The sequence below is a fragment of the Lycium ferocissimum genome, chromosome 4 (genome assembly GCF_029784015.1).
Source record: "Lycium ferocissimum isolate CSIRO_LF1 chromosome 4, AGI_CSIRO_Lferr_CH_V1, whole genome shotgun sequence".
In the NCBI taxonomy this organism is placed as follows: Eukaryota; Viridiplantae; Streptophyta; class Magnoliopsida; order Solanales; family Solanaceae; genus Lycium; species Lycium ferocissimum.
In genome coordinates this window covers 26,637,331-26,650,255 of record NC_081345.1, presented here as the reverse complement: position 1 = coordinate 26,650,255, position 12,925 = coordinate 26,637,331, and the positions used below count along the sequence as shown (strand labels likewise).

General features: G+C 31.9%; 1 protein-coding gene across 2 annotated transcripts; it reads left to right on the top strand.

Annotated features, from left to right (window-relative positions):
* The first annotated feature begins 1,691 nt into the window (after positions 1 to 1,691).
* Positions 1,692 to 6,494, top strand: LOC132052017 (uncharacterized). 2 transcript variants are annotated; one of them, XM_059443347.1, is made up of 9 exons: positions 1,692 to 2,066; positions 2,161 to 2,350; positions 3,095 to 3,276; positions 3,572 to 3,856; positions 3,940 to 3,998; positions 4,103 to 4,139; positions 4,247 to 4,318; positions 5,066 to 5,390; positions 5,916 to 6,494. In XM_059443347.1, the coding sequence occupies exons 1-9, from the start codon at positions 1,969 to 1,971 to the stop codon at positions 6,327 to 6,329; spliced, it is 1,662 nt and encodes a 553-aa protein (XP_059299330.1). In that variant the 5' UTR covers positions 1,692 to 1,968; the 3' UTR covers positions 6,330 to 6,494. The 2 variants fall into 2 exon arrangements, with proteins under 2 accessions (XP_059299330.1, XP_059299329.1); XM_059443346.1 differs by having other exon boundaries at positions 1,694 to 2,066; positions 2,151 to 2,350.
* The last annotated feature ends 6,431 nt before the right edge of the window (positions 6,495 to 12,925 follow it).

Sequence of the window (12,925 nt, the reverse complement as noted above, 5' to 3'; positions counted from 1 at the left end):
ATTAATAGAAAATTGGTGTTGAATTTAAAAGGTAACATTTGAAGGCGGGAAGGGAAGCAGACACAGAGCGTAGGCTAATGGGACCAAGTGGGTCTAACGGTAATTGAGGTAAACAGAATGATAGTCCACCTTCTTGGAGCCCACATTAGTACCCAAAAGTCAAAAGTTACGGATTAGCTGTTTGGAGCTTTGTAAATTCTAGGAGAACGAGCCTGCAAAATATTTTCCTACCAATAGTAAAGGTGTTTGAATTTTTAATCAAGAAAGTTTTCCAAAAAGTTTTTGATTCACAAAAAAGCAAAACAAAGAATAAATTTTTCTTAAAGAAAAAAGAAGCCTGTCTGTGGTTGGAACAATGGAAGCCCATATAACAGTACATAATCTATAAGTTATGGAGAGGAACTTTCTCAAGATAATATGTGTGATTGTGCAAAGTTGATCTGCGCATCATTCAATTAGCAATAATACACGAATTAAAAGTAAAACAAAATGCCAAGTCTTGTCTTAATTAAGTAACAGAAAAACTAAACATACATACTAATATGCAACCATGGCGGTAGCAAAAAATCCTTTAATTATAGGACACTTGCAACATTAAAATCTCTAATGTATTGATTGCTTAATGTAACACATAATTACTCAAAAAAAAAAAAAAAAAAACACGAATTATTACTCTTCTACATTTTACGTTTTGTAACTTCAAGCAACTATATATGGGAGAAAATTGGGTGAAAATTGAACCTCGTGACTATATTTAACATTATATTTTGATGAAACTTAAATGAAGACGTTGGGTTTATGATTATTAATTACAAGTTAAACTGCAATACCGAAGTGCTGATAATAAAAGCTTAAAGCCCGAAATTAATTTTTGTCGAATTTAGTTGGGTAAACGGAAAAGGTTCGCCAAACCTGTCTTCGAAAATCCAAGACAAAAGTTAAAGAATAAAACATAAACAACACTAAAGGGCATTTGTGGAATATACTTACATTTATTCATTACAGTGTTCCTTAGATTCTGGGCATTGGACTTGCATCCCCAGGTTCACTAGGTTTCCTGGCATGCTTTGTTTAATTTTTTATAGAAGAATTTTTGTTCTATTAAAAAAATAATTGTAGGTAATTAATCATCACAAGTGAGATTAGCAATGTGTAAAATAAATAAAGTAGACTACTTGTTATAACATTTAAAATACATTGACGAGTTAAATTTCGTTACCTCTATAACTTATTATTTTGAACTCCTACAATAGTACTCCCTCTATGACTATCCCAATTTATGTGAAATGATTCGAATACGAGGGTCAAAACATTTAATTTTGATTATAAATATGGGTATAGATTCTTTAATATAAAATTTATATATTTAAAAATTACATGAGAAAGTACTACAAGTCAACATAACTAACAAAATAGTTATAAAAAGTTTTTGAAATTTGAAGTTAAAGAAAAAATGTTTGAAAAAAATGTTTGACTTCTCACATAATTATACGTTCACATAAATGAGACGGAAGGAGTAATTTAATTGTAACTGACAAGAGTTGTGATGAAGTGATAAGTACTTCTTCATTCTTAACTAGAGGTTCTCGGGTTTTAACCATGTATGATGCGTCTTTGTTAGAGAGCATTTTACACACCAATATGGGACTTTCGCTGTGACTTCGTATTTAGTCCAGCCCCAATACTAATATCGAACGCCGAAGGTAAAAAAAAAAAAAAAAAAAAAGTGAGTTAATTGCCATCTGTCTCCCTCTCTCATTGATTTAGTTGTTAGTGTAAACGCATTTGCTTTTAATACAGGTTTTTGAACAGTTAAAACTCTATTTCCTTCTTTCTCAGAGTATGTACACAGCACAACCTTTATCCAAGTTTCTGAAGGAGTTACTTTCCTTGTTCATAATTTTTGTAACATTTTGAAGCCTTTAAGGAGCAAGACTAATTAAGACTCACTATCACAATGTTACGTAAATGGCCAATGCTACTTTTACTTTTAACCATTTTCATCATTTTCTCTTCCTTCACCCATGGAGAAGCAGAGTCTCCTTTTCAATCACCACCTATATCAGGTACTTACCCTTTCTTTTAAGTACTTTCCATGTTTATGCATTTTTCCAGTTTTTTTTTTTTCCTGATTAAATGGGACATTTTAGATGAATTTAGGGAGGGGAGGAATGAAGATAATGTGGTGGTTTCAAGGCTATTTGCTGAAGGTCCCAATAATATTGCTGAACCTCCAGTGCAGAGCTCATCACTTATATTGGCTGCTCAAAGAACATATAGAAAAGACCCTCTAAATGGTTTTAAGAGATATACTGGAGGATGGAACATCAATGACCACCATTACTGGGCTGTAAGTATTCAAGATTTACCTTTCTTGTAAGTTAGTAGTTGAAAATCATGCCAAAAAATATATAATGTAGGTAGAGAAACAGTTTCAAAAGGGTGATAAGTTTTAAGTCATTAATTTTGAGGAAATTTTTGTCTTACAAAAATGAGGAAAGTGATACGTAACTGAAATAAGAAACTCTGGCGAAATGGTGAGATCTCTGTTGATGTCATGATGGTGCTTTTTTGAAAGAATTTAAGTTATAAGTAGCGTGAAGGAATTTTTACACTAAAATTAGTTACTCCCTCCGACCCAAAATAAATGTCACCTTAGGAATTTAAGACACATATTGATAAATGTTTTCAACTATGCCCGTAGCATCAAAGAAGTTGTCCTCTTTATTATTGCTCAACTCTAAAAAAATATCTAATAAGTAGGGGTTGTTTAGTGAGCTTCACATTCTATTTATTGATTTCTTAATGCGCCTGACTTTTGCTAAGGTAACACTTATTTTGGGACGGAGGAAGTACTATTTTAATGTGCTCTTAGGTCTGTCGGGACAGATATACATTAGGAAAATCACCACTTTGTCTGGCACTGTCCAGCATTTGAGTCTAAATTAGAAACTGTTTATGTTTTAGATTAGCATATGAAAAGTTTGGTCCTAATGGAGATTATCTGTTTGGACATTGTAGTTCTATAAATTTTAGTTGCATTAGATTTTTTCTTTCAACTTTCTCATGCTAATATAATTTTGTTTCTGTGCAGTCTGTGGCATTTACAGCAGTTCCGTTCTTTATCACCGCGCTGCTCTGGTTTCTGATCTTTGGACTTTGTTTATTGTTCATCTGTGTCTGCTCCCGTTGCTGTAAAAGAGAACCTTCTGGATACTCTCCAGCGGCTTACGCTCTTTCCCTTATATTCCTTGTGCTTTTCACCATTGCTGCAATGTACTCCCTCCCCCTTATCCTTTATCGATTTAATTTATAAACACTGACAACATAAAGAATTTTTACACTATCAGAGTATTTTAATCTGTTGTAGGAGTTAACATGCCTTATTTCCAAGTTAGTAATCCCACTTTTTATGGGTGGTTACCTGTAAGTGACATGATAGTGTAAATTTCTTTTTTAGTATTATTGTTAGAAATTGAACTCCAAACAATTTCCTATACACACATGCATATGCACAAGTTATATGCTCTCTCTTTTGAAGTTTGATTCTCATTTGCTTTTCAATTTGCAGTATTGGATGTGTCATTTTGTACACAGGCCAAGAGAAGTTCCACAGCAGTACAATTAACACTTTGGACTATGTGGTGCATCAGGCAAATGCAACAGCTGATAATCTCATGAATGTGTCTCTTTATCTAGCAGCTGCCAAACAACTTGCAGTGGATAAAATTTTGATCCCTGCTAATGTCCAAACAGACATTGATTACGTTCAAACAAAGATTACTTCTTCTGCTAGTACCCTTTCCACTAAAACAGCTGACAATAAGGATGATACAGAACACCTGATACAATCAGTGTAAGTGAATGAAATTTATCATATATATCTTTAAAACTTACTACACTTAATTTGCCACTAAAAGTCCTGAGGCATATATGCAGGAGAGCCGCTCTTATCGTTTTATCTGCTGCTATGCTTCTTTTGACATTTCTTGGATTAGGTAAGATTTCCTTGACCATTACACTAAATTATGCATACCTTAGAATTTCGAAACAGTTCGTCGTATTTTTCTAATAAATGTGCTCTGGTCCTTTCTCTTTCCAGTATTCTCAATTTTCGGCATGCAAGTTTTTGTCTACATGTGAGTTTACAATTTGCGTTACCACATTGTTATGTCTCTTGTCTTTCCATTAATTCGTTTCCCATGTTCTTCTTCTGAAAGAATAATCTCGCGTTCTATTTGTGCAGCTTGGTTATTTTTGGATGGATTCTCATCACTGGAACATTGATTTTATGTGGCATATTTCTTGTTCTCCACAAGTAAGCTGTCTTTAGTATTTCACCATTTTTGTTGCTTCACTAAGCTGCTGAGAGGCAGGCAAATCTTGGTCTTATGGATACAGCTTCTCCTGGAAACAGGATAAAGCAGAGTTAACTTCTAACATTTTGGATTTAATCATTTTAAATCCTAATTATATTCTTCTTTTCAACTAGTCCTTCCTGATGCCTTCTTTGGTTATTAGTACTATACTATTACTACTAAAATACTGTGTAAGAATCTTACAAAGGGTGCTGATTGCTGAAGAATGCTAAACTTTATCTAAGAGCCTCATTTTAGAAGTGATTAACATGCATTGAGATTTAACTATTGTCTCTTTAGGGAGTTTGTATAATTATCTTGGTCATCAAAAACTTTTTAAGTCTTGGGGGCCGGATTGTAACTGCTCACATTGGTACTGGGATACTGTTGTGTTAAACCTTGTATATAAACTAATTGGGAGGATACCGTGATGTAAAATATTGATTGTTTAATTGGTCCTTGTTGTGAAAGGTTAAGAACAATCTACTAGTTGATTAATGAGTCCTTTTGATATTGCTTATTTGGTTTATAAAACCGGTCTTGTATGCCTTGGTTCCTGAAGTAACTCTGGAGGATCACATCAAGTATGAGACTCAGTCTTTACGTTCAAGTCACCTCTAAAATACTATTTATTTGTGATCCATCTAAAGTATTAAAATCCAGTTTGTGAAACATCTCAAATTGTTCTTTTTTGTTGGACGTTTCAGTGTGACTGCAGACACTTGTGTAGCAATGGATCAGTGGATCCAGAACCCCACTGCTCATACAACTTTAGATGACATATTACCTTGTGTGGACTATGCCACAGCACAAGACACGCTAACCAAAAGCAAGGAAGTGACTTATAACCTGGTAGATATTGTCAACCAGGTTATTACAAATGTCTCTAACATCAATTTCTCTCCCAACTTTGCTCCTTTCTACTACAATCAATCAGGACCTTTGCTTCCAATCCTTTGCAATCTGTTTAATCCTGACTTAACTTCTCACAACTGTAGTCCTGCTGAAGTCGATTTGGATAATGCAACTCAGGTATGGCTTGAAGCTCCTTTAAAAAGTTCAGACTTCAGATCATGTAAAGTGTAGTATTTGTTCTAACAATTTATCCAGCTTAGATAATCTTGAAGTTTCCTTAATTGAAATTAATAAACATGTCTAACTTAGTCCTCCGTGTTTGACAGTAAGAAAAGAACCAAAATCTGCTTGCTATAGATGAATAATTTTGAGCAAGTGTATGTTCTGTGCACTTAGGTTGACTAGTCAGAAGGTCACTAGACTAATATAAATTGTGCAAGAAAGTCGCTTTTATTTGTTTTATAACAGAAGAGTCACTTTACTTTTGTCATTTCTCATACAAAATTGAGTGACCTTCTGAGTAATCAACTCAATTGACCTATAACAACATGTAACTCATATTAAGCCTGATATGGTAACTTGAAAAATAGTATGATAACCTGCTAGTGTAAGGTTAAAACTGCACTTATAGAGGAAATCTTTTTTATATTGTCAGTGTATATAACTTTTTTCTCAGTTTTATTCAATTTCTGCATCGTGCAGGTTTTGAACAGCTACGTTTGTCAAGTTTCTCCGAGTGGCGTTTGTGTCACACCAGGCCGTCTGACTCCGACTCTGTACAGCCAGATGGCTGCTGCTGTAAATTTGACCAATGGATTGTACCAATATGGTCCATTCCTGGTCGACCTGCAAAATTGTGATTTTGTTAGGCAAACTTTTGGTGACATATATAATATACATTGTCCTGGTCTGCTGCAATACAGCAAACGAGTGTATGTTGGGCTAGTGATGGTAACTGTTGCAGTGCTACTATCTCTTACATTCTGGATCATATATGTGAGAGAGAGGCGCCACCGTGTCTATAAGAAAGAGAAAATGCCCAAAATTGATGGAGTTGAAGGGGATAAACCTACTAATGAACGAGTTGAAGGTGATAAACCTACTCATGAAGACTAATCTCTTTTACTTTGTGCAGTAGTACTAGCTGAAGATATGTATTGTTTTTGTTGTAACTTGTATTGGTTTTATTGTACATACTGAATCACTGATGGCTGTTCAAAGAGCCTAAGGTGTATTTTGTGCTGACTGCCGAGGTTCCCAAACATTTTAAGGGTTGAATCATCAATATGTTGATCGTAGCAAACATAGTAGATTAGTGAACCAGCCATGACTCTAGACAGAGGCGGATTAAGAATTTCAAGTTTATGGGTTCTGGGTCATAACCTTTTTTGGCTATTGGGTTCTAGACAAATTATCTTTACATAATGCAAGTATCAAAAGTCCGTATTTATTTTTATACTAAGGGCATAGTGATCGATGAAATGAGTGCAAACCTTAGAGACCAGGGTTCAATTTCAAGGGGATGTTCTAGGTGATTTTTTCACATCTCCCAAATTTTGGTGGGCGGAATTTTCAAATACTTGTACTTATGGGGGAGTTAGTAGACATTTGATGAAATAATTGAGGTACGTGCACACTGACTTGAAATACCACCGTTATAAACAAGGATGTTTTGCCGGTTGTTTTTAGTGTTAGGTTCTCTTTACTTAATTACTTTGCTCTTTCTGTGACTAACTGAAGTTTGCTGGCTAAAATGCCGAGTCAAAGACAATGTTGGACACAAGAATGGTTGGGCTTAAACAGGTACTCATTGCAAATTTTGCTTGAAGGAAAAGTCAATTAAAGTCATAGAGACCGTATTAAATAACTAACTAATTTACTCATTATACAAATGTTTTTGCTTTTTGGCTTTATGTTGGCTTAAACTATTTCTTCTTATTAAAAAGGTAGAAAAGGACTTCATTGAATATTTACAAAAGAAAATGTTTTATTAGTCATCTGGTGCGCTATCCGTCATGTCCTTAATAAGTCCTAACACATTTTTAACCCTGACTTAAATCGCTTAATTATCATAATTAAAATCTTAATTAAGCAGTAGCCTCCAAAAGTTGGCCCGTAAACATTATCATAGGATTTTTAATTTATATGGTATGAACTATTTTCTCTTTGAACAAACAGCTAAGTAAAGAAAATTAATGTCATATTTGTGATAGGCATTCTGTCTTAACACGTACGTCCTAATCGTGTTTGAATAGCTTGCTTATCACACAATTACAATCTTAAACCCGGTATCCACTTAAAAGTTGGCTCCTGAAAAAAATAAATTAAAAAGATGTGGAAGTATATGATCATAATATATAATTTATAGTACCTTAAGCAAGTTGGTTTAGTAGATATATCCTAATTCCTAATTGACATGATTCGAATGAATAAAACAAGTGTTTAGAAGCTTCATTGATTCTCTATGTTATTCAAAATTTTAGGAGTCTTATAAGTGGAGCTATTCCTTGTTGACTCTCCATTTAAAACACCGAGAAGTCTTTTTTTTTTTTTTTTTTGAAGAAAACACAATAGTTACTTTTCGAGCAATAGTTGCGTTAGACCACATAGTTATCCCACTAATCTGATCATGTTAGAATAATTATCACAGTTGCAAAATTCTTGTCGCCAAATCAATTACTGATAATTTTTGCTCATTTTAATTCTAGTTTACTAAAAGAACAGTACATTTAACATAAGTATGTTGTAAGTAATTAAATAATCATGTACTCTACAATCATAAGAACAAAATTTATTTGATGATCAGAAATTCAGAAAAAGATGTCATGAATTAATTCGTCTTAGGTTTTAGATTATAGATTTTCTTTGTTCCTTTTCCACATACTTAACTAGAGGGTGCATAATGTGGGATATCCTGAATTGTAAAGGCGAAATAAAAAAATTATTTAAAATAATATTTGGTATAAGTTTTTTAAAAAATTGGTATTCGATATGGTATTTGATATTTAAGAAAAATACCAAAATAACATACAAACTTTTACATAAGCCGCATGTATATATTTTAGGTTATAAACATGTCATATTTGTAATTGACATCAGAAATTGGCTCGTCTACCTTAACGTCGATTATTACCGCCAGTTCAACTATAAGTTTTTTTTTTTTGCATAATTTTTCATATTTCTATATTTATTTCATAATTTGATAGACTCATTCAAAAAATTCATACATGATTACGCTAATCTTTCCTCTAACTCACTTTCTAGAAAAATTAAAGTTCTAGAAGTCAGTTTTTATTTATTCAGTATTTTCCAATATTTTATTACCTCTTAAACGCAGAAAAGAAAGTTATAAATTGTCTATCCGAAGATAAATATTCAAATTATCAAAATCGAAAAAATAAAAGCTGAACCATACCGAATTTAAATAAGATATTAACATAGCATTTTAAGAAACCGATTGATCAAACAAATTGAATCAAAATATCTAAAAATCGTATAAAACTGATCGATAACCGCTATAATTAACATGGTGTATGAAAAATTTAATCTGAATGGTAATAGTTACGAGACTACTGAATTCAGAACTTATACATTACCTTTCATAGTGACTTTCGATGCACTCTGCAACCTATTACCTCCAGAGGCGAATCTAGGATTTCTGGAGTATGGGTTCACCATTAAAAAAAAAAAAAAAAAGGTATTAAGTCGGAATTGATCCCTAGTCTCCTAGGTAGATAACTCAACTTTCAACCAAGTGCACCATTTAGTCTTTTGTAGTATGTGTTCCAGTAGGTAGTATTATACTAATTTTAAAAAATATATACATAAAATACCTAATTTTACGGCGAGACCATGTGTTCACGTGCTTCAAAACTCGTTAAGTTTTAGACAAAAATTGGTGAAATTCGATGTGATTTATGCATGAGCTGTTAAATAGATAAACTATCTTTCATCTCGAATGAAATAAAGTTTTAATTGTTAAAGCAAATTAGCAACAAACGGCATTCAAAATCAAATGTCCATAATATAACGTTACTAACAATATAGAGGAAACTTGAAAATAATATCTTGAATAGTTTGATAAAGCAACCCTAGTGTGTCCCAAAGGGTGGTTTAAAAGGTCAACACCAATTTAACTAACATTATTATTCTTATCATTAGAGAACCAATGACCTCATTGCAACTTGTTTTCGCAGTCACCATTTTGTAGCCATAGATAGGGGTGTACATGGATCGAGTTAGTTCAGATTTTTTAAACACCAAATCAAATTAATTGCGTCAGATTTTAAAATATATACACCAAACCAAACCAATAAAATTCGGATTTTTCAACCTCGGGTTTTCTCGGATTATTCGATTTTCTCGGGTTTTTCGAATTTTTTTCCGGAATAGTCTTGATACAAAACATATAACTTTTACTTCAAATATTTCTTTAGTTCGATCTAGTAAGATACAACTACATAATTAAGGTGTTTCTTAAAAAAATAACACAAAATGTGAGAAGAGTGATGACATTGTATTAAAATATTTAACAAAAGCTAATAAAATCGGTTATTGCTAATTAACAAGCCATAAAGAAAATGACCATAATCTAAAAATACCAAGTCATGCTAAAATAAGTACACTAATAAGTATTAATTACACGACAAAGAAAAAAACTTAAGTTATGTATTTTCACTCTCTAAATCAATTATGCAAAACTAAAGAATAGATATCCAACATTGTTGTCATTCCTAGTGGTAAATTGAATTTCTTTTGTTAGCATTAGTGTTGAGTTGGTTTTGGTTTGGACTTTATTTGAGTTACTAACATCCATAGGATATAAAACTTATTGACATTCAAAATTCTAAGTTCAAGTTTGAATAATATGATAATGGATAAAAAAACTACGAAAAAATTTAAGAAGTATTTATAAATTACATTACAAATAAATATTTTTATATATAAAATATTTTAAAAATTGAATACATGTAATATCGGGTTGGTTTGGTTCGGTTTGACTTTTTTTTAGTTAAAACCAAACCAAACCAATTATGGTCGGTTTTTTTTTTTTTAACACCAAACCAAATCAAGCCAAACCATTAGTCGAGTTTTTTTCTCGATTTATCGGTTTACTTTGTACACCCCTAGCCATAGATATAGCGGCAATGCATATAAGCTTCTTTTTCTTTTAGTTTTCTTATACATTGGAACAATAAAAAAAGATTTTTAATTACAATTTAGTTTGAGGAAGAGGGAAGAAACTTCAAACTTTGCAGCCCACGACGAATTATAATTGGTAAAAAGTCTCCAACATTATTGATACTCTATGTGGTTTAACAATGACATATATGAACCTAATGACATATTTAATAAGGCTTTATTCGATTTACATGACTATGATAATGCTTTGCTAGCTTCATCTGATTTTACTTGTATATCAGAATCCAACATGAAAATATTAATGTGGCACAAGATGGGATTGTTATTTTCACAGATGCAGGTTTACAGGTGGAAAAGGAGAAGGCAAGCATTGAAATGACGATTATGGATAGTTGTGGTCATCTGCTTCATGTCTTTGGCACCTCTATTCAATTTGTAGGGAAGACCATAACTGATAAAGCGCTAGCAATTCAGCAGGCTTAGGAAAGAGCGTCATAGAGTGGTTGGTCAAAGGTTCATATACTATCAGACGCGAAGAATGTGATACAAATGTTACAGAAGAAGATGACAGTTTCTTGGGAAATAGATACCGCTTGCGAGGATATATGGAGATTGACGAGCTCATTTGAAGATATCAAATTCGTATATATCCCTCAAAAATGGAATGTGCTAACTCAAAATAATCTAGCTAATTTCTCCATTTCCCTTTTACATAAGAGTATTTTGGGATTCTGTTTTCACAAATTGGGTTGTATCTGATGCAGTGGCATCTTACATGCAGTGTAAACATATTATTCCGTAATATAATGCAGTTGTTTACGGGAAAAAAATGTAAACAATTCCAAGCTAATTATTTTCAGCTCGAGCCTCGATATATACGGAGCCAAAATGGCTTCTTTTTTGAGCTAATAGCACAAAATAAAATGCCTTTTTTTTTATACCAAAATGGGTATTTCGTTGGTTATCCAACAAAATACCCATGACTATCTGTTCCGAGTACTGGTGCATTTCGCTACACTTGTAGCGAAATGTAACAAATAATATATTTTTTTTTTTTGTATTTCGTTGGTAGTCCAACGAAATAGGATAATTTTTTTTTTGTTTGTATTACTTTTATAAAAAAACGAAATAATTTTTTTTTTATTTCGTTCATACAAAAATGAAGTAGGAATATATATATATTTGTATTTCATTGGTAGTCAAACGAAATAGGATAATTTTTTTTTTTTTTTTTTTTTTTTGTATTTCGTTTTTAAAAAAATGAAATAAATATGTTTTTTATTTCGTTTTTAAAATATAATTTTTTTATTTCGTTGGTATATGAACGAAATAGGATAAAACTTTTTTTTTTTGGTATTTCGTTTATATAAAAACGAAATAGGAAAATATATATATATGTATTTGTATTTCATTCATATACCAATGAAATAGGATAATTTTTTTTTTTTTTTATATTTCATTTATATAAAAACGAAATAGGAAAATAATTTTTTTTTTTGGACTACCCAAATCCTACAATTGTTTGTTGTTGAACTACACCCCTTGAAAAAATCAATATTCAAACTTGGGAGATAGGTAATACCTCCAAAATCGAGCTCATTGTCGGTCGGTACTTCGACCTGGGTAGAGCGTTGAACTGTAGAATACATGTCAAGCGCCGCTATGCATATGTGATTTTTAAAAATCTCAGGACAACGAAGAAATGACGATAAAGATTCATCATCCGTAATTGGCATCTCACCATAAATTGGTGAACCATTGGCTGTAAATGAATTTGGACATCGTCCGGTTATAACCACCGATAGTTCAGGATCATTTACGAACATTTTACTCCTTAAGACGCGTTGCAGACGATCATATTTTAGGGAAATTGGAAACCTTTGCCTATTTCGGGACCACCTTTGTATCTAACCGAACTCGCTAAACACAACTTCACCACCCCAAAATAAATACACTTTAACATGAGTTTCCGTCATCTTTTATGAAATATATGAGAGAAAAATAAAAGTTGAAGGATATAGAAACGAGATAAGAGAAAAACAATAGACGAAAGATATGAGATGGATAAAAGAAAATTGAAAGACGAAGGATATACCATAGGTAAAGATAGGACAATATTTATAAATGGAGAAAAGTAAAAAAATTCGCAAATTAAGTCACGAAATGTAAAAGATATTATTTTGACAACTATTCAATGCTCGTCTGAAACTAATTGAACCAACAGAAATGAACAAAAAAATAAAATTAAAACCATAGCGATATGGAGAGCAGAAAATCGGTAAAAAAAAAAAAAAGGGTTTTTCGTTATATACCTGCGAAATGGAACAAAACATTTCGTTGGTATATAATTGAAAAAAAAATTATTTTCCTATTTCGTTTTTATATAAATGAAATATAAAAAAAAAATTATCCTATTTCATTGGTATATGAATGAAATATATATATATATATATATATATATATTTTCCTATTTCGTTTTTATATAAACGAAATACAAAAAAAAAAAAAAAGTTTTATCCTATTTCATTCATATACCAACGAAATAAAAAAAAATTGTATTTTAAAAAAAC

Excerpts from the sequence above, each read along its gene's own strand:
- LOC132052017 (XM_059443346.1), top strand. The coding sequence starts at position 1,958 with ATGTTACGTAAATGGCCAATGCTACTTTTACTTTTAACCATTTTCATC. Across the intron at positions 2,067-2,150 it reads TCAATCACCACCTATATCAG|ATGAATTTAGGGAGGGGAGG; the intron begins GTACTTACCCTT and ends GGGACATTTTAG. Across the intron at positions 3,277-3,571 it reads CTTTTCACCATTGCTGCAAT|TATTGGATGTGTCATTTTGT; the intron begins GTACTCCCTCCC and ends TTCAATTTGCAG.